Source organism: Pogona vitticeps, chromosome 4, assembly GCF_051106095.1.
Source record: "Pogona vitticeps strain Pit_001003342236 chromosome 4, PviZW2.1, whole genome shotgun sequence".
Taxonomy (NCBI): Eukaryota; Metazoa; Chordata; class Lepidosauria; order Squamata; family Agamidae; genus Pogona; species Pogona vitticeps.
The window spans coordinates 211,016,292-211,044,048 of NC_135786.1; the positions used below are offsets into that span (position 1 = coordinate 211,016,292).

Sequence of the window (27,757 nt, forward strand, 5' to 3'; positions counted from 1 at the left end):
AAGCAGGCCTCTAAAGAAGAGTGACCCATAAATTTAAATCCTCAAACAATTTTTGCCACAGAGATATTAATTTCACAACTACTAGTTTTGCCAGATTTGTTCTACAGTTTTCCTGGACCTCCGAAAAACTGGCTTTATGTCAGTGAGAGGCACTTTAATATCTCTGTCATCATGTTTATCACAACTCACCTTGCAAGAAAACCACAGGAACCAGCAGAGAAACAGCCAGCTTCCTTTTTCCATATTTATTTATTAAATTATTCTTATAATAACCCCTCTTCTAATAGCCCATGTTAAATCTATTGAATCATCACTTAAATGGATCTTACATTCACTTCCAACTCTTCATTAACATTCATTAGCAATTAATCAGAAAAGCAGCAGTCTCTAGGAAGTTCAACAATCTATAAGATATAGGTACATTAAAGATAAACAAATGAGATTGAACTGTACACTTGTGTTTTGATAGTGCTTCCAGAAATGAAGGGCATTTATTGATTTACTGAATAAATGCTGAAGTGATACTAGTTTTTATGGCCTGTCTTCTGCTACGTGTGGATCATGGATTGTTCTGAAAGCTAAGAGTTGTTCTAAAAGAAATGGGTATGCCTCAGCAGTTGATTGTCCCAGTGTGTAACCTGTATTGTGGACAAGAAGCTGAAGTTTCTTCCATATGAACTTCCAGGATTTCTGAGTTCCAGATTATCTGTTTTGTTGACCGATGAACAAGATTCTCCATCATTCTGTATATATGCTGCAGCTTTCTTGTCTTCCATTCATTTATGTCTTCTCACACACACACACACACACACACACACACACACACACACACACACACACACACACACACACACACACACACACACACACACACAGAGAGAGAGAGAGAGAGAGAGAGAGAGAGAGAGAGAGAGAGAGAGAGAGAGAGAGAACGGAGCATGTAGAAACATGTAAATAAGGACAGTGTGTGAGACATTCTAAACAGGGTATTTACCAAAGCATGGATAATTCTCCCGTTCAGGTGGGCTGTTAACTACTGTACTGCATTCTGCTAGTGAAACTCAGTGCCATGAACCTCAATGGGTGACATTCCCATTTGTCGCAAAGGCTGAAATTCAGTAGCAAGTCACAACTAAAGTAGGCCTATTTAATTAGTCGAGATTTGGTGCATCAGTGTAGCTATAGGTTTTATTGATTCAATGGGCAATGCACTACTGATTTCCAGCCAGAAGGACAAAGAGGGGAAGAGAAGAACCAAGTACACCCGAGGTTTTCAACCTAAGTGTTCTCAGACTGCAACTCCCAGAAATCCTGGCCAGCACAGCTGGTGGTGAAGGCTTTCTCCTTTCCAGTCAGCCACCCTTGTTTGGCAGCATGAAATGAAGAACAATGCAGAACTGAGAGAGTATCCAAAGCACAATGCAGAACTGGAGAGCATCCAAATAGAACGCATGTGTGGAGGAGACATGTGTGAGGATGCTATGAAATTATTGCTTTTTTAATTTTTAAAATGCCTGATGCATTTCAGCTTGCTAACATTTATGGGGGATGTCAAGGAAAACAATACAAGAAAGACTCCCTAGTACAACTTGCTGGAGAGTAAAGAGCAAGTGTTTAATTGCTAGTATATAGTCCCAGAGAGTCTTCCAGCACAATTTTCTGCAGATTGTTTTCTTTGACCCCTTGAAAGGGGCTTTAAAATAGTAACAGTCTAAAAGTTGTAGAGCATTTTAACAATGAATATTAATGGCATCATGAGACTTGTCTCTTCCAATCCTTTCTTTTTTGCTGTCACCAACAGAATTCATTCATTCATTCATTCATTCATTCATTCATTCATTCATTCATTCATTCATCCATCCATCCATCCATCCATTCATTCATTGTTTGGTTATTCATTCATTCATTGGCATATGTCTAAAACAAGCTATGTTGGCAGATCTCAGGTGCATTTGAAAACTATGTGCCCTTTTAAAACTGATAGTGTGAGCCATCCTGGCACTTAGTGGGGAAAGGTACAATAAAATAAAGGTACAATAAAATAAATTTTTTTAAAAAAATCTCATCGTAGGGCACTATCAGTGGAATCACTTCAAAAACAATAGGGATCAATATGCAATTGAACTGAAGCAAAACCATAATCCAAAATATTGAGAATAAACCCAGGACCACACTAGTCTCCAAACGCTTGAAAGTTGGTGACCAGACAGGCTTTAATAGGTATGACTTGGTACCTCTCCAAGGAGGGATAACAGGTTTATTTACTGCTCTCTCAGTTTCATCAATATTCCTGCCCTTTGGATATGTGAAAAATCACAGACATAGCTGTCTCTTTAAAGCAACATGTATTTCAACCTTTACACACTATGAATTCATAAAGTTACCTGTGATCCAGTGTATGTGTTGTACAGAGGACAGAAATGGTGCTGAAAACAACTTCTTCATATTGAGAGTAAACCTGTGCCATAGCATTTAGAATTGCAACTGGGCTGAGTGCCAAAGGTCAGAGAAGTTAATTTTTTTACGACAACTCACAGAACCCCAACACCACCAAGACCAGTGGCTGGGGGATTCTGGAATACAATTGGGTGTATGTGTGGTCTTTTGTTCCGCAATTTGTTTGGCTATTTTCTCCTCAAGCAAAATCCAAAGAAAATGAGGAGAAAAATAACAAATTAAAAAAAAAAAGACAAAAATCTTGTTGAACCTTAAGGAGTAACGATTAAATCTTAAGAGTTTTCTTGGAATAAGTCCATTTCTTCAGATGTATGACTACTGTATGTACTATACTGCACAATAAACTTTTTCATGTTATACCACACAACCTACTTTTTCATCACCTCTCCTCCTCAGCCCAAAATAACTCAGTTACTGCAAAGAAAATAAAAGCTGGTTCTTATGTTAACAGTTTGCGAGCCACCTTGTGTGGGGGTGCCATTCCCAAGGTTGCTAAGCCGCATGGGTGTTCTAGTGAGGGAAAACTCTCTTAGCATCCTGTGGCTGCTTCTGAGGGGAGGAGCTGCCATCATTCCTCCTCTTTCTCATTATCATAGAGAGCTGGCCATAGAGGTCTTTCCTTAGGCCAATCAGAAGGCTTGATTAATTGCCTTTCCCCAGACCAACCCTAATAACATGATGTACCCATTGTCCTATCTGAACCCTGCTTACTATCTGTACTGCTGTCGCTACCTGTGACCTTGTAATGTTAATAAAAGGACAGTCTCCTGGGGGCAGGGCAGAGCGAGAGAGACCGAGAGGAGAGGAGAAGGTTGGAGAGAGAGAGAACGGAGAAGACCTCTCATTCTGCTTCCTTGCTGAGTCGCCCACCAGGAGTACTGCTGGCAGACATCCATCTGTGTGTGTGGCTGATGTCTTTAATCTATTGCTAAGACACTCTTTGCTATCGTATTATCCACTATCTGGTGATCACCACAAAGCCCATCAGCCTGCTCATTGCCCGAACCCAACAACCTTGGGTCCCTTCACCAGAAGAAAGGTGAAATAAATAAATAAACAAGTAATTAATTGAGTGAGTAAATAAATAAATAAATAAATAAATAAATAAATAAATAAATAAATAAATAAATAAATAAATAAATAAATAAATAAATAAAACATCTCTTTTCTATTTTGATAAAAACAAACATATGAAACAGCCCGCACTCTCCCGTGTCTAGGAACTTTTTTACAACATGATGACAGCCATGGAAGGGAGGCTTGCTTGCTTTCCTAATGTTTAGGCAGGTGCCCTTGGATTTCTCAACCTTATGGCCAAGAAAAATGGCAGAGCAGATTGTTAGGACATTTTAAACATTAGTACATAAAGCAGTCTTGTCAAGAAATCACACACTTTTCTGAGGTCTGCTTCTGACAGCCTTCCTGAGTGTTGTGGGTGGGGAAATGCATAAAAGTGATTTGTAACAGAGACATCAGAGTTCTAGTCTTTTCACCCAGAGACTGTCAACACTCCAGAAAGCTGCAAATGTCAAAAGAACAGCATTAGTCTCTCAAGTGTCGGTATCACAGAAAGTCTTGTTGCATATTTCCAAAAGGACTTGACTTCAGTTCATGTCTGGCCTGCCTAAGTGAGAAGGAATGGACTGCCGGATGGGGGAATTGTTAGAAAGATATCCACAGTGCCTTTGCACTGTGCCTTTGCCTTTGCAACGTTATTGGGAGAAACGTAGAAATCCTTGAGCTTTGACTGCTTTCAGCAAGATGGAGGCTTCAGTACCTCTGCAAAGAAGTGGGTCAAAGAATGAGTGCATCTACAATAGAGTTGTAACAGTTTGATTCTACTACAGCTGCCATGGCTCCATCCTGAGATTGGTAGTTTAGTGAGATACTTCTCTGCTACAGCATTCAAGGACTGTAGTTCAGGGGACTGCATTTGGGATTATTTATCATTTAAAACTGCCTCCAGTAGACACTAAAATCAGTGATGCTCCCCTCTTCTCTGCAGCCCTGAGTGCTGACTGAAAACAACTCTCAGGGTTTTCCTCTCCTCCTGAGCAGATTTTTGAGGTGCATAGAGGGGCACAGGGGGCAAATTGCTTTATTCTCCTGAGATGTGGTCATACTGACAGTGGATGTAACTCATTAAATCCTGGCTGATTAATGGAAGTGAAGTTCCAAAAGATACCTCCTAAATGAGATATGTTAACAGTAAAGCAGCCTGAATTCCTGTTGCATATTTAGCTTGGGAAAGTGGAAGGATGAACAAATACATTCATTCACCTTCAATTTATTCCTGATAGCTTTAAGTACGTTGATGAAGGCATCAATGTTGTCCATCTGCCGGACTTGATGATAGCAGTTCTTTGGGGCTCCTACTTATAGACATGGAAGTGTGGTTTGCTTTTTCTCATTTTCATAGATAATTGCACGTAAAAGATTTGAATTTGGTCGATATACAAATTGTATTGGTAAAATATTGGGTATTGTTATAATATTGGGTATTATTTTAATGTTTTTAAATGTGGTTCTAAAGTTTTAATATTGTATGCTGCTCAGAGACCATTGGTAATGGCGCAGCTAAAAAAAATCTTGTAAAATAAATAAATAAATAGAATAGAATAGAATCATACAATCACAGAATTATGGAGCTGGAAGGGGCCTACAGTATAATGCCATTGAATCCAACCCACTGCTTAATGCAGGAATCTAAATTAAAGCAAATCTGACAGATGATTGCTCAATTTTCTCTTGAATGCCTCCAGCATTGGAAGGCTCACCGCCTCCCATGATAATTGGTTCCATTGTCATACTGCTCTAACAGTTAAGAGGTTTTTCCTGATATTCAGCCTAAATCTGGCTTCCTGTAGCTTAAACCCATTATTATGTGTCTTGCACTTTGGGATAATCAAGAACAGATCCTGCCTCTCCACTGTATGACAGCCTTTCAAGTATTTGAAAAGTGCCATCGTATCTTCCCTTAGGCTTATTTTCTCAAGGCTAAGTCTATGCTCCTCCTGGTATTGGAAGAGCATGTGACGGGAAGCCATCTTAGCAAAGAGCTGGGAACACCCCAAGCAGAGAGTGAGAGACTGCAATAGAATGTTGGAAATATCTCAACCAGAGACCCTGAGTAAGTTAAAATATCTGTTCATATAAGGAAAATCTCCATGGACTCAAATAACTACACTACACAGAAAAGAGATAGATATAAAGTCAGCAAAATGGAATTTACCTTTTAAAAGAAGAGCCTCGTGGCGCAGTGGTTAAAACGCTGTACTGCAGCTAAAACTGTGCTCACAACCTGGGGTTCAAACCCCAGGTAGCCGGCTCAAGGTTGACTCAGCCTTCCATCCTTCCGAGGTCGGTAAAATGAGTACCCAGCTTGCTGGGGGGGCATTGTGTAGCCTGTATAATTAAAAAATTGTAAACCGCCCAGAGAGTGCTTGTAGCGCTATGGGCGGTATATAAGTCCAATAAATAAATAAATAAATAAAATAAAACATCTTACAGTAGAAGCAAGCCCCTCCAAGTTTGGATTGGGAGTACCAGAGAGAGAAGAGAGAAAGGGAGAAGGGGAGAAAACTACCTCATCACAAAAGGAGATCAATCTAAGATAAACGCCTCACTCCTGTGACTATCTGAAATATTGATATCAAATCCTATTTACTTCAAAGCATTGAGGATCCTTTAAATTTTTATTGTTGTGACTTGGTGACTATGAGAATGTTTAATTCTGAGGGAAGCTCCACCCTCCTCTTGGGTCAGACATATAAATAAGGCAGAGAATGAAAAGCAAGGCTACATCAACATCTCCTGACAGAAGACATAAGCAGCACCCCTTAAAGAAAAATAAAACAGCTGCTGACTGAAGACTTAAACAGCATCCCTTATTTACTTAACTTCAGAAGAAGGGGGGGAATCAATATGGTGACAAAAGGTGGAAAAGAGAGAACTCAAAGAGGCTCACCGGCACAGGAACAGAATCTCAGTGGGATATTGGGGCAAGAGTAATTTAAGAACTGGCAACAGAGTATTCAAGAGATATAATCAACAAGGCTACAGCAAATACAAGGAGGGATGGCTCAGCTATGTGTACACATGAAAGATTTAGGGGTGCAAATGACTGGTATTAAAAATCAAATTACAGAAAATAAAAAGACAAATGGCCAGAATAGATAAGACATTAAAAAGAACAGAAGAAAGACTGGATACTTTGAATACAGAGATGGGAGAGCTAAAATGAGAAAGCAAGCAAGATGAAATTACTCTGTTAAATCTACAAATGGAAAGAGCCAAGGCCATACTGTACTTAGATTCCAGAATGTACCAGAACAAAAAGGAGAAGACACAGCACAAGTGATTACTACTTATTTAACATCACTCATGGAGATGTGACCAGATGATCTTCAACAAAATATCGACACGCCACAAAGAATTAATATAGCATATACCAGGAATAAAAGTCCCCCTAGAGAAATTCATGTTAAATTTATGAGAAAGATTTTTCAAGATAAAGTTCTAAGAAATATTCAAGGCAAGGAACGTAATGAAAAATATAAAGAAATTAATATCTTGAAACATATTCCTTGCCAGATAAGACAGAAAAGGAGACAATATGTGAAATTGACATCCCCCTTGAGAACAAACTCAATTATGTATAAGTAGCTAGTGCCTGGAGATGTCCTCTTTGAGTTCCAGGAGCATAGTTATTATATTAACTCAAAAATGAAGGCAGAAAATTTTATGAAAACAAAGGAGAAGTGGCTGGGCAGAAAAAAAGGAGAAAACAGCAGATGAGAAACAAGAAGAGGAGAAATGAAGTGGATCATCAGGATCAAAGGCAGAAAGAAGCTTTACTAGAGCAGAAAAGCAAGCAAGAAGCCAGATCGCTACTCCCCCCATCCAGCCAAACTTGAGAAGGTGGCTGGAGCCACGGTGCTGGCACTTTGGCAGGCAGATCCATTGTCGGGTTTCGAGGCACCTCCATGCCCAGGATCCCCTCTTCCACTGCTAGTTACTATTCCACTTCTGCCACTTCTGGTTCCGCCACGGCATGCCGCCTGCTAGTCTCTCCCCCCCCCCCCCCGTGTTTGGACAGGCTAGCCCAAAAAGGTTCACCACCACTGCTCTAAAGGAAAGTGCACCATAGAAACAAAAGGATCCAAGAGGAGGAAAGAAAACCTCAACAATAAAAATGGACTAAATGAATAAAATGGTGAAAGACTGTAGGATATAATGGGCATAAATGGTAGAATATTTATGTTTAAAAATCAGTAACTATTAAAGAAAATGCAGATGTTTTATAGATGATATATGATTTACCAACAAAGTTTTTTTTTTTAAAAAAAAAGATATAAGTATGTTTTTAAATAGTGTGGGACACGTAAAACACAGGAAGAGATTTTTATTATGTTTGGTGGATAGGAATAATTTCATAATTAGAACTCTAAAGATAGCCTGGAAAGTATAGATTAAAGAAGAATGTGAAGGTCCAATCAGGGAACAGATAGATTAGTAACTATAGTAATGCTGGAAAATTTGCTGTTTTTCTTTTTATCTCTCTTTTTAGTATGATTGTACAAGTCGATGTAAATGTCCTATCTCACTCTCTGGAATTTTACCCTTTCCCTATCCATACCTACCCCCCAACCCTAAATTCCCTTCCCCATAATCCTACCCCCTTGAAAAGAATAAAAAAATTAGATACTGTAATTGAAGATCATGTAACGGGGAGGGAACAAGCAGTGTTCACAGGCATGCTTGGTGGGGACACAGGAGAGGATCTTCTCTGTTGCTGCTCCCACATTCTGGAACTCCCTCCCACTGGAGGCCAGGCTGGCCCCATCTTTGCTGTCCTTCTGCAAGCAGACAAAGAACTTTCAGATTTTTCCTTAGTGACTGGCTGTCTGAGGTTTTTTTAAAAAAATGGATCGTTGTGCTCTGTTGTTTTTAAATATTTTTAGATGATAAATTTTATTGACCATTAATATAATACTTGATCAATTTTTTAAAAAATATCTGTATATTCACAGCTTTTAGCTTTTAAATGTTGTCTTTTAATTGTTGCAAGCTGCCTTGGGTACTTTTAAGGAGAAAAGTGGCGTAAAAATATTTTAAATAATTAAATAGGCTGAAACAAACAGAATCAAACTTCAGGATAAATTTCAGTCTGAAACTTCAATTGATAAAGGCTAGAAACATGTGCAAGAGAGAGCCCGACTGAGAAAAGGAAATTCTTAATTGTGTGACTGTCACAACATGACCTTTTTTCACTTTGGCATTATGCACATTAGCTTGCTTTGTTTGATGGTTCATCTTCAGAATCCTTTAAAATCTAATTTCATGACAAAGGAAACACTGTCTCACTCACCCCTCTGCAACATAACCATGCTTTCAGCTTTATTTGTAGGTAGAGAAGCGCTTCATGCCAGGTCGTATTAAGTCATCGGTGTAACACCACAGGTGACTCATGTTCCCTTCCCCCACCCCCGCTGGCTCCCCCACTTACCGGCCACCGCACACTGCTTGTTCACTCCCTGTCATGTGATCTTCCAATCCTGTTAGAAGCATAGACTTCCCTTCTCCACTTCCTCCAGCAGCTGCCCACTCAGATGAGGAAGTGGGACAGGGATTCCTGCAGTGCTGCCTATGAGTGGGCAGCTGTTGGAGGAGGCAGAGAAGGGAAGTCCGTGTTCTTGGACAGTCGTGGGAAGAGCAGTGGGGATGGGGGCGGAAGGGAACGTGTGGCACCTGTGGTGCCATGCCGATGACTTAAGACAACCCAGCATGAAGCACTTCATGCCCATCTCTAATTGTAGGCTATCTTTAACTTTTTGTTAACAGGCACAGTGACGATTTTTTTGGTTAGCAGCAGAATGTCTTAAAGGATAAAGATCTGACCTTTTCTTGTGAAGTTACTCTGAAATGGGAAAGAATGTGTGAATATAAAGAGCACAGCCATACGTGTGTGAATTTAAGGGACACTGAATATAAGAATTTAAAGGTCATAGCTAGAACCAGTCACAGTTTAGAAGAGTGTGTGGCCTACTGTACGTTGGGTTAGGATCTAAGAATTGGTGGGGGGGAGCACAAGAAAATGCGTAAGCTGACACCCCATTGGTAAAACTGTTAGTATTATTTGGCATTTCACTAGCAGAATGGAGTAGCCTAGAATTGAGGTTTTGGTTACTAAAGAAGGGTAACCACTCTAGAGCATGGTAGTAAGGCCAGTAAAAAAAAAAAAGAAAGTAATGCTATAGAGTAAAATCCTGTTCTTTTCTTATGCTTGTGCAGCAGTCCATTATGTGAGTGGCCAGACAGTTCCTGAAGCTGTGCAAGGAGGTATCATTATGTCATGATTCTGCCATAATGAACAAGATTCTGCCCACTGTTTGTTATTTAGGAAATGCCTTTACAGGTAGAGCAGGAGAGAAAGGATTGGTTACATAAGCCCCTAGATCTGGCAGCTATGCCTGCATTTCTCTTGGTCTACATAAAAATGAAGGACCACAAGAAATATAAAATGATCTCTGGAAAAGAATGAAGGAAAAAAATATATAAAATGACCTCTGAAAAAGGATGAAGGATGTGAGTAATGGCATAGGTCTAGAAAAGACAAAATGGTGGAACACAAAGGTGCCCATTTTAACCATCTATCACCATCCACTACTGGGTCAGAGTGCTTGCAACATGGGTTGATCTCCTGGTGAGCTATCCAGCAGTTGGCATCCCAGTTACTCATATCTAAAGGGAGCTGGCTTGAGCTGAGATATGCTGACTGGGGCAATGTGGGATGCTTCACCACCGTGTATATGAAAATAATTGATTTCTATGTAAACAATAGCCTTCCGGGAACCTAAGTACCAGACTGGCACCTTGTAGGTCATCAAATTGATTACATTTAAAGTGCCCAAGAAAATAAAGCAAACTATAGTAGATAAGAATCCAATTAATACAACAGAGCAAAAGACACCAAGTTTTCTGGCGTCTTGGGTGAATGATGTGAGGGGTCTACTTTTGATTATTTAGGCAGCTTTGGAAGAAAACAGTAACTATTAATGCAGATAACTGGGCTGTTGAGAATTTAGACAGAAATTGAATTTATTAAAAAACTTTCTTCCAATTGTTTAAAAATCTGAAGCTTGGCCCCTTTAACAATCATTAGTTATTAGGGGCTGATTAATCAATATATTCCATAGCATATACTATTTTATTTAACTCATCAGTTAGGTTACTCGGCATCTGTTTTCAGCACCCACGTTTCTTCATTCTTGCTTTTCTTGCTACTGATATGAACAATAATCACTAAATTCTTCATTTTAATTGATGTAGGTTGTCTTGACACAGTGATACATCTGGACAAGGAGTCTTTGAGGTCTGCTAAATTCTCCTCCTTCAGCATGATAGAGAGTCACAAGTGTGCTTTGCATGATAGAGAGTCACAAGTGTGCTTTGCTGTCAGAGGCTTTTCAATGAACACATTTGTGGAAAAGTTAAATATTTTCCTTTGAGAGGCAAAATGCACACAGAGAGAACATCTAGAAAGATTAGGTTCTGGTGTAGTAGATGGAGAGATGGACTAGGACTCTGGAGAACAGGGTTTTAAACCCCACTTGGCCATGGAAACTCACAGGGGGGTGGTGGAACTGGTAAAACCACTCCTTAAAATATCTCACTTACCTTGAACATTCTATTAAGGTCACCAGAAGTCGGTTCCAACTTGACCACACAGCACACAGAGGTTCAAACAGACACCCCACAACCTATTTAGTGCTTTATATTCTTAAAAGTCAATGAATCAAGGCAAAAATCATTACAGTTTTGATGAATTGCAATTTATGCAACAATAATTTGCATGCTTGTGTGTGTGTGTGTGTGTGTGTGTGTGTGTGTGTGTGTGTGTGTGTGTGTGTGTGTGTGTGTGTGTACACACACACACCTGTTCTCACCAAAGGACATGTTTACCCTTGAGAAAAGAAGACTATGATAGCACTTTTCAAATACTGTACTTGAAAGAAAGTCATACAGAGGAGGGCTGGATGCCAGTGTGCAGAACACGCAATAATGGGCTCAAGCTACAGGAAGCTGGGTATAGGCTTAATATCAAGAAAAACTTCTTAAGCACAGTTTGCTGTCCTCTGAAGATGCCAGCCACAGAGACTGGCAAAACGTTAGGAAGAACCACTTTCAGAACACGGCCAAGAAGCCCGAAAAACCCACAACAACAAACAACTTCTTAAGTGTTAGAGCAGTATGACAATGGAACCAATTACATCAGCAGGTGGTGAGTGCTCAAACCCTGGAGGCATTCAAGAGAAAATTAGATAACCATCTGTCAGATCGGCTTTGATTTGGATTCCTGCATTGAGCAGGGGGGTTGGATTCAATGACTTTATAAGTCCCTTCCAACTCAATTATTTCATGATTCTAGGTGAGCTGAAAATTCTCATAAAGAGAGCCAGGAAATCTATGACCAATGAGGAGGACTACGTTGTGCTTTTTCATCTTTGCATGTAAGGATGATAAGCAAGGATTTTTAACTCTATTTCTAAATGTACAGGTTATGAGTTACTTGGTTTCCAGGAAACGTACCTGATGTTAATGTAACATTTCATTGTGAGCTACTGTTTCCCTCACTAAACTTCATTTGACTTTAGCAGACTTCCAACAAATCTCCAGATACAGCATTCCAGTTGTTCCAGCTCTCCTCTAGTGGTCTTAGATAAACTTAGATCCTAGTAATTTTTTCTGCTGGCATTTTCTATAGCAATTATTTAGCTCCTCTCTGTATCTTCTTGAACTTTTGGCCTTGTTTATCTTGTGGTTCCAAACATCCTAGCTAAAAGATTCACCGCAGATGGAGAGGCAGGAAAATAAAATACAAGCATTTTCTTTTTCTTTAAGTATTTTTTTAAAAGACCACCTCCAGCTTTGGCTTCAGCACGTTGAAAGCTTTCTTTGAGTCCACAGATTCAAATACAGTATATACTCCTCTATAAAACCTTACAAGTTTCTAAACAAGAGAGAGGGGGAGAGACAGAGTGAAAGCCCTCAAGCTATTTGCTGCCTATGGCTCTGTCAAACAACAACACTTTTAGATAAATATTTTTCCAGCTCAGCCCTTTCTCTGCGGTTTGTACAACAAAGAAGCTCCATCACTCTCTCTCCTAAAAGAGGTAGAAAGGGACTGAGGTCAAACATGTCTTTTAGTCAGTGAAACATCACTGCTATTTTTATTGAACCAACAGCTGAATGTTGAGCAAATACTGAGGAGCTGTCCATTATTACAAGTATCCTTCCATTTTTTCCCCTCGCAAGGCCAAGAGGTTTATTTTTCTTTTTTTAATACAAAGAAGAATCCATATTCTATGCATAATATGGATGGAATTTACAACCATTATTTGTAGGACTGGAAACCGCCTTGTAGGATGTTGATCCAATAGTTATTTCCCATAATACAGCTGCAATATATGGCTGGATTACCAACTGAAAGTTGAAAACTAAATGACTGGTCTTTTAAAAATCTGCCTGTGTCAGGACATGACATTACTTCAGAGCTAATATTTGATTGCAGAAACCACAAGAACTAGATCTACAAGGGAAAAATTCTGAGATATTGTCCTCTGAAGAATTGTAAACCTGACACCAACCCCAAACCTACTCCTAACTTTCAATACATTGACATTCTCAAGGGGTCAGAAAATACCTTTCAATTCAAGCTCCACCCCAGCCCCTGCAAATCCTGCTGGATGATGGCTAAAAGGAGCAATCCTAAACTTTTCAAATGGTGAAACTGTTGCTGTGCCCGTGCGATGGAAGGCCCAGGTACACCTGCAAAAAAGTTTGATTGACATCTTTGTTTCAGTGGCAGTATCCCAATCCTACTGCTATTGAAGAGAAAATCTGAGTGTGTCTATGGTTGGGCAATATGTCTCTCCTGAAGAAATACTGAAGTCATATGGAGGGTAGAAAGGGGGAAACAACAACAAAAACCACATATCCTTGGCTATATTGAACTGCCAAGGCTACAGACATTGTAGATGGTCTGTCATGGATCTTGCCCCAGCCCCCACCTCCTGGTAATTTAGGATTCCTTTGTCAATCATTTCCTTGCCTACTGCAGCCATAATTTGTACTTTAGTTAACTCTGCATTTGATTGTTAATTGTGCTATAAGATGCAGTAGTTAATTCTGAGGATGCAAACGGATAAGGAAATATGTAAAAATTCCATGCCAGGCTTATAATATACCAGTTCGTGGCCACGAAGCATAGATTTTTAATTTTTTTTTTTTAAAAAATAGAACTCTTAAAAGGTTGGCATTATAAATGGACATGCCAGCAGGGGGATTTTGGTCCTTGTAAGTCCAAAATGCAGTTTTTCAGGGCTCCTGCTGCACATGGCGCAGAATGTTAAGGAGAGCTGCTTTTAGGAATTCTGGCAGTGATACCACCACACCAAAAACAAAAGGGAACCAAAGGGGATGAAGCCAGACACTAACATTTTCAGGTGAAGTTCTGAATTAACCATGCCAAATCTGCAGAAGAATTCAGGCATCCATCTGCACACACACAGACACCCAGTCTATACTGAAGTCTTGAGCTTCCCCAGGGCTCTCTGGTGCTAGAACAGCATTTTCCTCATAGGATACTGAAGGGTTTTTTAAACCTTTCCCAGGTTTTAATCACCCATGACTTTTTATTTTCGTATTTTAAATCCCATAAATACTAGATTTAATACAAGGGATATATGGAGGGTGCTTCTTTGTCCCATGGGCTCTTTGCTCCACCTCTTGACCAGTCCAAGGTTGCTGCAAAACCACACAAATAGCATGTTTGCAGTTAATGTTTTGCCATTCAGCTGAATACAGTGCACAGTCTTATGTGTGTACAGTGGATACATATATATGCCTGTGTGCATGTGTGTTAAATAATTCTCTTTGAGGCAAAATATACAAATGAATGACATGTATCCCAATTTTATTTTGTTGCATTGCATTTTATTTCTTGGCAAGATTATCTAACTAACTAGTTGTTATATTTTTTCATATATTTATATATTAAATCAGTGTTAAATAGTGTCAGAAAAAACAGAATGATGCAGATGATTTCATTTCATTTCAGTTTAATTTAGTTTAGTTTCATTTACTGCATGGAATTAGTTAAGGAATTAGCTGACTAGTTGTTCAGGGAAAGCCTCGCACAAGAGCATATTGCAGTGATCTGTTAATGTAATATATTTGAGCATTCCTGCACAAATGAAAAGGGTCCTGGTTATTAGTCAGCAAACATAATGGTGAAATAGTGCCGTGCATTTAAACTACATTGATTCCAATGGATATTTTAAAATATGTACTTAACTTTCTCTGGCTCATTCTTATTTGGCAAGTCACTTTGTGTTTGAAAAGGATTTGCAATGTTCCAGCTAAACCTGTGAGTTGCTCCATTAAGAGATTGATTGAGATGCTTACTTTGATGTATTAATTTTTTGCTTGACCTGAATTAAGACTGGGAAAAAAAAAATCAGGAACACACCATAGCTTAAGAATCTGGTGCTGTGAAGCTCTTCCACAATCCATTTGCTACTTGAGGAAAAGATGGAATGACGATTGCATTAAAATGCATTGCAGCTTTAAATTGGAGAAAGAAAATGGTAAAAATGAACATGTAATGAATGTTACAAATGGTATTAAGGGCCATGAGGATTTCCAGATGGCCACTCACGCTTTCTCGGTCTGATCTACCTTACCAGGTTGTCATGGGGATTTCGTGATAGAGGGGAGTTAAAGGCCTATGTGTCCAAGGCTTATTGGAAAAGATGGGTGTTCTGAAGGATTGTGAAGGATCGTAACTGGTATTTTGCATGGCAATTTCAAATCATACAAAGGAGAAACTGAGAGTTTTTGAGGGAACAGGACATCTACCATGGCACTGCCCAGTATTGAACAACTCTATTTGATTGTGGCCTTAGGAAACAAGGAAAAGGTGGTAGAAATTTAGTAACTACCCTTTCCCCCCGAAAATAAGACGTAACCTGAAAATAAGCCCTAGTATAATTTTTCAAAATGCTCGTAATATAAGCCCTGCCCCCAAAATAAGCCTCAGTGAAGTGAAGCCCTGCCCTCCACCATTGTGCACCAACCAGAAGAAGATGACATGACTGTATCTGAATAAATGTAGATTGTGGTACATGACAAAATAAAAATAAAAAATAAAACATCCCCTGAAAATATGCCCTAATGGGGTTTTTGGAGCAAAATTTAATATTAAACCCTGTCTTATTTTCCAGGAAACACGGTAGTTAATTCTTAATGTGAGGCCTTATATTTTTCTTAAGCTGATTAGTTCAAGGGTATTTACCTACCACAGTGCATGAAAACAGTATTTCATATTGGGCAAGGAGATGGATGGATGGATGGGTGGGTGGGTGGGTGGGTGGTGGGTAGGTAGGTAGGTTACGTAGTTATTTAGTTAGTTAGTTAGATAGTTAGTTAGGTAGTTAGGTAGTAGTAGTAGTATACTTTATTACAGTCAAAGACCAGTAAAACCAAATCAGTATAAAATAGATACTTATAATTATTGTTTAGTAAAGTCGGGCAGGGTAGTAAAATTCCATTAAACATGATAAGACAAACCCATCTTTCCAATTAATAACATAATATATCCTTAATATAGGTAAGTTAGTTAGGTAGGTAGAATGCATATCTCTGTGTGTGCTTATAAATGAAATAAAGGGAAACTGTCATTTTAGGTGGATAAAAATAGTATTTTAATACAGAAGTGAATTGTACATAAAAACAATGTCAGGAAAAAAATGATAATCTGGCAGGAAGGCATAATTGAGGTGCTTAATGATGACTGAAGCAGTTCAGTTCAGATAAAAATGTTACAACAATGACTTTGATGAGTCCCTATCTCAGTGGCAAATGTTTATAAAATATGAAATGAAAGGAGATGGCGAAGAGGCAAAGACAAGTTGCTTTCTTTACTCTATTAATAATTAAGAGTGATATCAGAAGGAAAAAAAGATTGCACAGGGTGGGGGAAATGAATAATGATAATCTTGGCTAATCTTGAATATCACTCAGATTTGTCACTGCAGTGCATGTAACGTTCTCTGGATTATACTGAAGCTATTCAAATGGACTAATCTATGCTAAACACTCTGTTATTTTTTAACTGATCCCTGTGCATCAATCTTCATAGTACTGATAACAGTTCTTAATATTTTTAGTCACACAAATCATCCATACAATTGTCCAAAAAAAAGAGAAAATACTGCCAGACCTCAGCTCCATTTGTGATGCTGTCATAGCATTATGTTCTGCAATCCATCATACCACCTGAACTTACCTAAGCTTGTCTGATTTCAGAAGCTAAGCAGGGTTTGGTCTGGTTTGTTCTTGGATGGGAGATCAACAGAGATCATCAGCTATGGCTAGAAGAGAAGCCAGCCTGAAATGCTGGAAAAAGCTATCAGTTAGAGTTGACAACATTAACAAGCTGAACGCTCATAATTAAACAAACGTATCAAGCTTTAAGGTATCACAATATTTTTGCTTTTTATTTTTATTGTACCTTGTGACTACTTGTTCCATTACTTTTATTGTAATTTTGCAACTGTTTGTTACATTACTCATTACCTCAAAACTAACTAGTAACATTATTCATTACTCATTACCTTTGATGTAACATGTAACAACGTTATTCGTAACTAGTTTCTTCGAAGATCTGCTTCCTTATGGACTGTACAATTGGCAGAGCCATGCAGAGTGAGTCATGATGCCAGTTTTTCTGAGGTTTGGACAGGTTTGCGATTTTAGATTTTTCTAGAAATGTTACAATGCCATACTTATTTGGTTATGCCAGCTCAGCATATTTTATGTTTTAACTTTTAACTGTTGAGCTTTTAGGATCAAACTGAGCTGAAATTGAAATGGATGATTTACAAATATATATATGCAATGCTTTTCTGTTATGTTTTCATATTCTGATTTTTCGCACAGTATGCTTTAAAGAAGCATATTATACTATCAAATTGCTGCCTTCTTTTCTTGGGAGAAGAATAAATTTGCAGCATCCTTTATACTAACGTACAAGGACAGCTTTTAAATGATCGATTGATAAGCATCACCAATCTTTTAGTTTGAATAAAATGTAGTTTCCTATTCAGTGTTTGAATATATTCTTGTGGTTCCATGGTTGTCAATGTAGAGGCAACCCATAGCTAGATAGGTGCATTGAGATGTTTATGAACACTGTGCCCCTCCCACTCCCCAGAACTTTGATTACCAGTTTCAACACTTGAAGATTAAAATGAAGCTAGTAGCAAAGCTGTACTTGCTTAATATCAGAATTCATTATGCTGAATTATGTGAATTCCTTTTCTTTCCTCAATTCCCTCAAGTGGAAGCCATTAGTGTTGTGAGTATATGTGCTGTGAGTGTATGCAGCATCTGGGGGGTTCTGAACTGAGTAGTCACACTGAGAATAAAGCGTTGCAGGCTGAAGTGTGAAAGAAGTAATGACACCATTAAAGGGGTACTTCAAATGTAGGTTCCTTAATGATTTTTCACATCTGTATGTATAACTATCAGTTGAGAGGGAGGGGCTGAAGCAGGGTACCAAGAGAACATATTTAATTTAACAGGGCAGGAAGGGTTTCATTGAATAAAGTAAAGAAAGCGATGTAGAATTATGCAAAAAAAAAAATCTGCTGAAAAGCTGAAATCTCTTTTCTCAAAAGTCAGGGTGTCTGTAATGAATTTACATGTTAAAAAACCCTTCAAAACTTCCAATCTGGGCAATTGTTGCATTGTGGGTCTGTTTTGTTAACTGGAGGTGGAGAGCAGTGATTTCCAAATAGTGAATCACAGCCTGTCAATGAATCAGGAAAACATCTGCCTTCACTTGGGTTGCAGGATCAGCAATTTCTCGGTCCCTGATCTTTCACTGCTAAACCCTGAGACAAAAGGAGAGGCCCGTGTGCTGAAAACATGTACGTGCGCATACAGGATTCTGCAATTAGAACGCACCTTAGTTGCTACACTGGCATGTCCCTCTTCACCTTGTTCCAAAGCCCAAGGTCTGGCAACCACCAGTTGTTGTTTTTTTACCTGCTTGAATAATAGAATTGTAAAATGGGAGAGCTGTAAAAATCATCAAGGGTAATCTAATCTAACAAGCATTGCTGTAGGAGAAAATCTGCAGCTAAAGAATCCCTGGCAGATGACCATCCAAGCTCTTCTTTCAAAAGTGCCAATAAAGAAGGTCCACTACCTTCTGAGTTAGTCTGATCTCTTGTGACTTGAATCTCATTGTATTTGTGTAAACGTGCATTTGCACCGTTCAGGTGTGCAGTTTTCTTCCTTCCTAGTCTGAGAGCAGCCACCAAAAGGCCCTCTCTTGTGTCCTTACTAAATGTGCCCGTGAAGGTGGTGAGCCTACGAGAAGGGCTCTCCTGCAGATTTTAAAGGTCAAGAAGGTTTGTATAGGGGAATATAGTCTTTCAGATAGCCTGGGCCCAAGTGGTATAGGTCTTTATGGGTCATAAATAGCAAAAATTGGAGAGCATCCAAGGTACAGAAGAAATATGTCTCAGAGATGATGTTTATAGCCCTGAAAAGGCAGTAAAAATAAGCTTTCTAAGGGCATCATTTCTCAGCACCCTGAGACACATTCCTTTTTTACGCAGACTATACAGGTTGTAACTAGCATTCCTCAGAATCAAATTGTTAGAGAGTGAATGTTGTATAGGGGAATTATATGCTCCCTAAATGCCCCTGGTCTGCAGTCTAGCTGGGCCATATTGGATTCTGCGGAACTTGCAACAGTCTGATCTGGCTAATTGATTAGGTGCAGGGTACATCTCAGTTGTGTGCCTGCTCACATATCCAGTCACAGAACTGAACCCTGTCAATCAGCTACAAGTAGCCACAGCAAGTAGTGCAATCTTAGGTGACCACCAACAGGATTCTGGCCATTGATTATACAGTGTAAGAAATTATTAGCCACTTGAAATTCAGTATTTCTAATAAACAATGAACAATAAACGTTGAAATGAATGTAAACCTGTAATCATAGTATTGCTGCTCCATAGTATTGTTATCAGCCAATACCATGCCCCCTTTATTTATATTTCTAAATATTTAAATATCTGCTGATTAGATGTGGCTGTATCTTTGCTACATATTTTCTCCCCATTCCCCACACTTCCCCCTCAATTTTCCCCGTCCTGTTCCCATGCCAGTGTCTTGCGTTGTGTGACCAGCAACTGTATTGGTACACATGTGACCTAACCAAATAAGGGAAAAGTAAGATAACTTAAATATAAAAGCTGGTTTGATAGGAGTCCCTCCTTCATTTCCTGTCTTGACAAGTAACCCTTTCAATTGTGTCAGGGGTGCCAGCAGTTCTATCAACCATTGGTCCTGTATCAGTTTTTAGCACCGTAGCTAATACGTGGCATCTCGGATGACAGAAGCTCAGCTTTATACATCATTCACCTCAGAAAAGCAGTATAGCTTGAGTTCCTTAATGGTGTCATTTTGGCTGAATGCTATTAACAGATTACCCCTGCCTAGGGCAATAGAGCATGTGCGGCAGAAAGATAACCCTGTGTTCATAATTTAATATTAACTGTTTTCTCCATAGTACCTCTTTCCAGTACATTAACAACAAACCAATATGGTCTTGTCCCCTGCGGTCATATTCCGGAGCAAAAAATAATAATAATAAAATGGATTACCTGATAGCGAGTTCCTGAAGATTTTCCAGTGAAGTATTACAAATCATTCAATGCCTTTCTGGCAGAGATTTTGGGAGCAGGGGGAAAAAAAAGGGAGGGAATAAACAGGATTAGATTCAATCAAATTTAATTCCTCCAATTTAGCTTTACCACACTTCAAAGAGTGCTCTTATTAATGTCTTGGTGCAAAAAAAAAAAAAAAATTAACAGTAATTTCCCCCCTCCTTAGACCGAAAGCTTCCAGTTGTGTTCAACATAGTGAGATCAAGAAAAGTCTTTAAAAAAATAAAGTGAATACTCTGACACAGTTTGATATAAAAGTGTAAGCCATTTACAGAAAACTCCTTATGGAATTTTCATCCTTTTCCGTTCCCGGGAGCTAAATTTATATCGTGCATTAGCTATCATAGCGCGAGTGTATTAGTCTTCTCCTTCTGCAAGCTGCTCTCTGCAGTCGGAGGGCCCTATCACACTCTACCACTCACATACACAAGCGTTACTGGTTTATCTCATCTTCCGTAGCAAGCACTTGGCCCAATTCATTCCTTTAGGCTACTTTACTAATAACCTATTTCTTATCAGGGCCTCTCCACCTCAGCTTGTGATCAAAGACCCAATTAATGGAATGGGGAAAGGTGAAGCATTCAAATAATGGAGACAGCTGTTTTTCTCTGTTAGAGAAAATCCATTTGTATTGTTATCACCAACTCCAAGTTACACAGCCCTTGCTTAATTCAGCCGCTGTCTATTTCTGCTGATGATTAAAAAAAGGCACAATGAACACTGAAGAGAAAGGCAGAAATATCACTGTATTTCAACTTGGCCTGGGTGTTATCAACTTGAAAGTGAAAAATACAAGCAGATAAGAAGAAGGAATGCCCAATAAAGACCATGTCATTTTTTTTGAACTTTCAAGCTCACATCCTTCATCACCCCCTTTTGCAGCTCTTCCTCCTCGCTCTCCCTCCTCAAACCGCCCCCCACTCTCATGCACACTGTAGTGTCAGCTGTAAGAATCAGAAGAGCTGAAGCTGATGGTATCTTGAGTTCTACATCAATTGAAAAGTAATTACAGAAGGAAAAAAGAATCATAATTGGTTAGCATGAATAATATTTGGGAACAGACAGAACCTTTTATACATTTGGTGCCATAAAAAGCCAGGGGCTCAGTCAGCTTTTTCCACTATCCATTCTTGGATCAAATAGCTTCTTAAAAGATTTAGGAAGAAGATATAACCAGATATAAGGGCTCCTCTGAAAATGTTATTGCTTAGCTAATCAAGCTTTTCACAGCCCTGCTGAAAAAAAAGTTGTTTGTTTTGAATATTTGGGGAGAGATTAAAACAGGTGTGAGAATGTGTCAGTCCCCAGTTCTTCTTGGACTACAATTTCCATCAGCCCTGGTTAGCATACCCAGCATGGAGGGGTGATGGCACTTGAAATCTGACAACCTTTGCCGGGCCACAGTTTCTCCAGTCCAGATGTAGAGGAATACAATCTAAGAAATACTAGCTGAACAACAAAACATATGACAATTGTCAATTGATTAAGGACTTAGTAGTGGGTTCATATAGAATAGCAGTGATATCAATTGACTGATTTAGTCAATCTACATAAATATGCATATATTATGCACCACCATGTATACAAGTGAAGATTTAGCAAGATGGCTGAGGTAACACTATTGAAGCAGCCCAGTTCTTGTCAAAAGTACTCTAATGATTTAAATATTTTAATTTGTTTGAATTTTACTCATTTTTATATACATTTATAATTTTAATTTGTGCAATGCTCTGGTACAAATAAAGAAAAGACAGAGTCCAAAGACACTAGAGTGGAAATCAAGACGTGATCCCAGAGCTGGAAAAGGACACTCCCACACACCTTCCACCAGATAGTTCTTCAATGCCAGGTTCTGGAGGATCCTTCCAGGGCCAAGGCACTGTGGGATGGGGTGGCCTGGACAATATTCCATCCGGTAGGAGGTGAGGGAAGGGACTTAAGACATTGCGGAACAAAGTGCCTCATGCCCATCTCTACTATGTACATCTTCTGACTTGATCAAATATCTACAATTCCTGTTTCTGATCAGCAGATGAATCATTAAGTAGCACTGTGTGTTCTACAAAGCCCAAAGGTGGAGGCACATAGTTATTTCCGGTGTGCATGTAAAATAACTTAATTTATATGGACCGTCATGTAATCCTGTGGTTCTGTGTATAGAATTTTTGCCTTGAAAAATTTCAAAGCATGAAGTTGAAAAAGCATGAGTCAGTCGTGCTTCATCCAGAGATTTTTCTAGGTGGCACAGAGAAGTTCTCTTTTTTTACTCTCTGTGTACTACATAGATAAATTTTGTGCCTGTGCAAAACTTTGTTTGAAATGTACACAGCCCCAGAGAGGCTCTTTCTCCATCTCATTATATGGACCAAGGTATATATTAGCCACCTAGAATGGTCGCAATGACCAGATAGGCGGGGTATAAATAAAATAAAATAAAATAAATAAATATAAGGGAGATACTTCATAGGATCTGCTGAATTTTTTCTAAATCAAACGGTGTTCCTGGGCCAAGCATTTCATTACACGTAACATGTCATCAGAAGCTGGGTGTTCCAGCCAGGTGACTCCAGCAGATGTCATGCCTCCTGAGATACTTACAGATGATGCCTGTATTCATTGCCCAAAGACCAAATAATAATAATAAAAAAGCAAGTTAATTTGCAAACTTAAAGGAGGTGTAGAAAGCTCACACTGTGACCACCACACATCTTCCAGTGTTTAAGAAATTTATTTTAATGAAGAAATGTCTAGAATGTAAAACTTGACCATCTGTAAGAAATAAATTTACTGTCTATAATGGTGGTAAGGACTGGCTGTTTAACCTCTCTTACTCATAGGGCAATCAGTTTCATGGGATGTAATTAAGACTGGGTAAAATGGTGCAGGTGACTGGTTAGACAATACTGCTTCCCTCTGCTACAAGCGTATCAATGTATCATCCACCCGCATTAACTGTGTTTCTTATATGGGAGATGGTTGTTGTGGGTTTTTCAGGTTCTTTGGGAGAACTAGTTGAGGATCACTGCCGCAAGAGGTCATTTGCTACATTCTGCCTCATCTTCAGTTTTCCATTTGTTAACAGGCAATTATCTGAAATTATCCAAGGGATTTTATAGGAAAAAAAATCCCAGCTGAAACCATAAGGTGCATTGCAAAACTGCTAGGCAAATGATGAGGAACAATAACAGGTTTGAATCCCCTAACCCTTTTTTAAGGCAACATAAATAGTAAACTATAGTGTGATACAGATAAAGAGTTTGTGTGCTTGTCACTGGCATATCTATTTTATTAGAGTGTGCAGTAAATTTTGCTGTAATCATTTCTGTTGCTCTCTGTTGGGTTCCTCCTGGTTTCTGTTGGTTTCACCTGGGAGAGCTGGGAATTAATAGACAGATTGGTTTACTCTTATCTTTTCAGACTAAGAAAATTGGAAGGAAAACTACTTCAGAGACATCAGGGAAAGTATATTTGAGTTTAACTGTCATTGCAAAGGGGATAAGGGCACATCTTCTGTACAAAATGTCTGATGACAACATAACCAATAACAATGCAATAGATATAGAGTTTCATGTGCAAAGCAAGGTTGGCTCAAATATTTGTTTGTCTGTTTACATTTTTACCCACCTACCCCCATCTAGCAGTCAGGCCATTCTAGGCAGCTTAAAATACTGCGACATAAACATAAAATAAAAATTCTACAATAATTAGTTAAAAGTATAAAATAAAAAGAACAAAAGCTTATAATAATTATATAAAAGTAGCTGTTTCAACAGATGGTGGCAAAACAGAGATAATTATTGTAAAAATAATGGGATATCAATAAACAAAAACAGAATTAGACCAAAGTTTATCCAGGATAAGGCTGTAAAAGGCCTGTGTAAACAGCCACCTCTTTACTTGTTCTCTGAAGCCAAGGAGGGAAGGCACTTGTCACACCTCTATCAGGAGAGAGTTCCACAAAATGGAGGCCACCACAGAGAAGGCCTGTTTCCAGGTTGTTGATTTCTGGGCCTCCCTTGGGGTGGGATGGGAGCAACATTCCCTCTAATTTTTCCTGAATGTTCGGTGGGGCCCCTGCCCTATGGACACAGAGTCCTAGCCACAGATTAGGCATCTTGAGAGACTATGGTCACATGCTCTGAGGACTTAGAACTGCATGTAGTTTGGCTGAGAAGGCCAATTCATGAGAGACAATCCCTCCCACACAATCTGTCCCCTGTCCAGCTCCCTGATTTTGCTGCTTCCGGGACTGTGCCTTTGCCTCGGCCTGCTGGACAAGTGTCTCTTCAAAATGGGAGAGCCCATGGTGCACTGCCTGCCTCCAGGCTGAACGCTCAGATGTCAAGGTTTCCCATCCATTGAGGTCCATTCCTAAGGCCTTCATATCCCGTTTGCAGATATCATATCACAGCTGTGGTCTCCCTCTGGGGCTCTTTCCCTGCACTAATTCTCTATATAGGAGTTCTTTTGGGATCTGACCATCAGTCATTATCACAACATGCCCAAGCCAATGTAGATGTTGCTGTTTCAGTAATGTATGCATGCTAAAAATTTCAGCTTATTCTAGGACTACTCTATTTGGAATTTTGTCTTGCCAGTTGATACCAAAAATGCGTTGGAGACAACTCATATGGAACATGTTCAGCTCCCTCTCCTGCCGTGCACAAAGGGTCCAGGACTCACTGCAGTACAGGAGTGTGCTCAGGACACAGGCTCTATAGACCTGGATCTTGGTATATGTCGTGAGCTTCTTATTGAGCCACACTCTCTTTGTGATTCTAGAGAACATGGTAGCTGTGCACCCCTGATGAGCCCGTGCAGGAGCGTAGCTTAGACAGAATGTTGGACAAGGAAAAATAGAACAGTACCAAGGTCTAAAACGGCTAAGGGCTTTGAACATCAACATAAGCACCTTGAACGTGGCCTGGAAGAATAATAGCAGTCGGAGCAAATGTGGCAGGACAGGTGAAATGTGATCATATTTTGATCTTCCAGGCACCAGCCTGGCTGTTGAATTTCACACTTGCTGCAGCTTCCGAATCACCTTCAAGGGCAGCCCCATTTAGAGAGCACTGCAATACTCTATCCTCCATATCACCAGTGCATGAAACATGTTTCCATCAAGACAGGGGCAAAGGCATGCAATCTGCCTAAGTTGGTAAAAGGCAGCTCTGGCCATCGCCAAGATCTGATTCGTTGTTGGGAGGGCTGGGTCTAGGAGCACACCCAGAATGTCCAAATATTCTAAAGTGTCTTCCAAAGAATGTCATTCTGTCTGGTGACAAAGTCTTAACAGTCTGGCAAGGGCACCCTCAGCAAAGCAGGCAAAAGAAATCAACGGCCATAGCCTGAGAACAAGGCCGAAGCAAAACAAATGAATAAAATGTATAAAGACTTGTAAGTGAGTCAAAGACACCAGGTGGGGAAAAGTCAGAATCAAGCACCAGTCCATAATCTAGCCAGACCAGTACAAAATAAAGAACAAGCACAAATAGTCTAAGAGATGAAGTCAAACACAGACCAGTTCAAGCACAAAAGAGGCACATCCATAAGATCACAGAAATATCCAGCACATTCTGAAGCTCACATTAGACATGATTCTCAGCAACGTAAGTAAGCCAGCTTTGATTTTTGCTGCTGTTTTGCCGGAGCAATAGATGCAGAACTAAGTAACTAACAAATACAATGTCTGGTAAATGGGACCGTTACTCATCTTCCTCTAGGTAGGAGATCTGAACTCAAAGATCTGCTAGATTGGATATTGCATCCCCTTTGATCTGCTTCTACAGGCAAGTCTCAACTCCTCTGAGTTGATGAAAGGAATGAATGAGAAACAGGATAAATGGAAGAATGAATCTCCTTGATTCTGAATGGCCCTGGTGATAATATATAGCAACTTAAAATAGAATGCAAAAAAAGTGAAAATAATATTGTATGCCACAGAGTTGAAGGGGAACCGAGTGGTAATGATCCTTAAAGGCATTGTCATGTGGTTTCATTTTTACTGGTAAGAACAGACAATTAGCACAGGCTCCTTGTCGCTGGTGAGAATGGTGAGGAATTTCCTACGGTAACACGTTGATAAGAACAATGTTTCACACGAAAGATGTCTGGTTTTGACACGGATTTATGCAATTGTCAAAGTGTGTGGATTGCTCCAAATTAGTATAACTGGTGCTTTATATCAGAATTTGAAGCCCTAGATAAGTTATTGCCATCTTTCTGAACAATCTGCCAGTAATGCTGTGCTTGCTGTGTGGTGCGTGTGATATTTTCTATGAGAAAGGATACTACAGATATGTGAGGCAAATTACAGGGATAACAAGAGTGCTTTGACTTATTGTCAGCTAAAGGTGAGGGTTCTTACAAGGCTTTCAAGTTCTTCATAAAGGCAACTCCTCATGTTAAGATGGCCATATTTGAGAAAAATATGAATTTATGTAAATACCCTTACCATCCCGCATACCCATCTCGGATGGGACACCGATTAACTTTATTTTCATTTTAATGCAAACTAATCTAGTTAGTCTTTACTGTATCCGTATATCACCCAAAATATAGCTATGCACTGATGTTCATATTTTTTCATGTATTGCAAAACAGCTCTCCAAAATATAAATGTAAATATATTAGTGCAATGTGCTCCATTATATGTATGTATTTGTGAAAATGACATACCAACATTCATTATATTATGAAGAACTGCTGGAAAATATGTGTGTTTGGTAAAATTTGATACAAAATGTATATATTAGGAGAAATAGGCATGAAACTATATATAAATGTTCAGAAAGTCTTAATTTTTTAAAAAATGGCATGATGAACGTGACTATGGCATTCCCCCAAATGACTCTCCTACTTCACATGATACAGAGATGACATCAGAATATATGGAATTCAATCCTTTTTGCGCCAACCGTTGTCTAAAGAATGAATAAGAATTAACAAATATTTTGCCTTCATAGTTAGTTTCCTATGTAATGTGATTGTTTTGAAAAAATGGTATCTGTGGCTGAAACAAAATAACGCAAATGTTTATGCCATTTAGGTGATTTGACAGATAACCTTTCCACTTGCAATGCAGCTTTCTTTGACCAAAGGGCAGTTAACACACTCTCGGGACAGTAATTAGCTTTGCCACGGCTCTGAATTCTCCTCTCCTCCTCTTAATACTTAACATTTATGCTTTATCCAGAGTGCTCTAGCAGTGTAAGAGGGTCAGTTTTTCCTTCTAAGGTCAGTAAATACAATGCATTCCTAAGTGCAGGCAGTCTGAACCACTCACTTAAGAGACCCAGAACATCATTCTGCAATAGCACAGCTCAGAAATAATTTATACAATCAATTAAAGAATGTTATCAAGGGAAGATTTGACAACTGTTGCCATGCCAACCAGCATGGCAGATTGCGTTTCAACACTCAAAGGCTGCACCTGGTGAGAGACATAACAGATTTTGAGGTCTCTGACAGAATTGTGGATGCCCAAAGGCGTG

The 27,757-nt window shown here is 39.2% G+C and overlaps 1 protein-coding gene across 2 annotated transcripts in view; it reads right to left on the reverse strand.

Moving 5' to 3' along the window:
* Nucleotides 1-751: 751 nt before the first annotated feature.
* RUNX1T1 (RUNX1 partner transcriptional co-repressor 1) overlaps nt 752-27,757 on the reverse strand; it is a 221,242-nt gene continuing 194,236 nt past the window's right edge. Inside the window, exons 11-13 of one of the 2 annotated variants that reach the window (XR_012086947.2) lie at nt 20,202-20,259; nt 16,808-16,917; nt 752-786 (exon numbers count right to left, since the gene is read on the reverse strand). Coding sequence is in view for 1 of the 2 variants with exons in the window: in XM_072999107.2 (XP_072855208.1) it covers nt 20,245-20,259 (15 nt within the window). In the remaining variant the exon portion in view is untranslated. Of the gene's footprint in view, nt 787-16,199; nt 20,260-27,757 lie in introns of those variants that run through there. The other variant, XM_072999107.2, reaches the window with a different exon arrangement.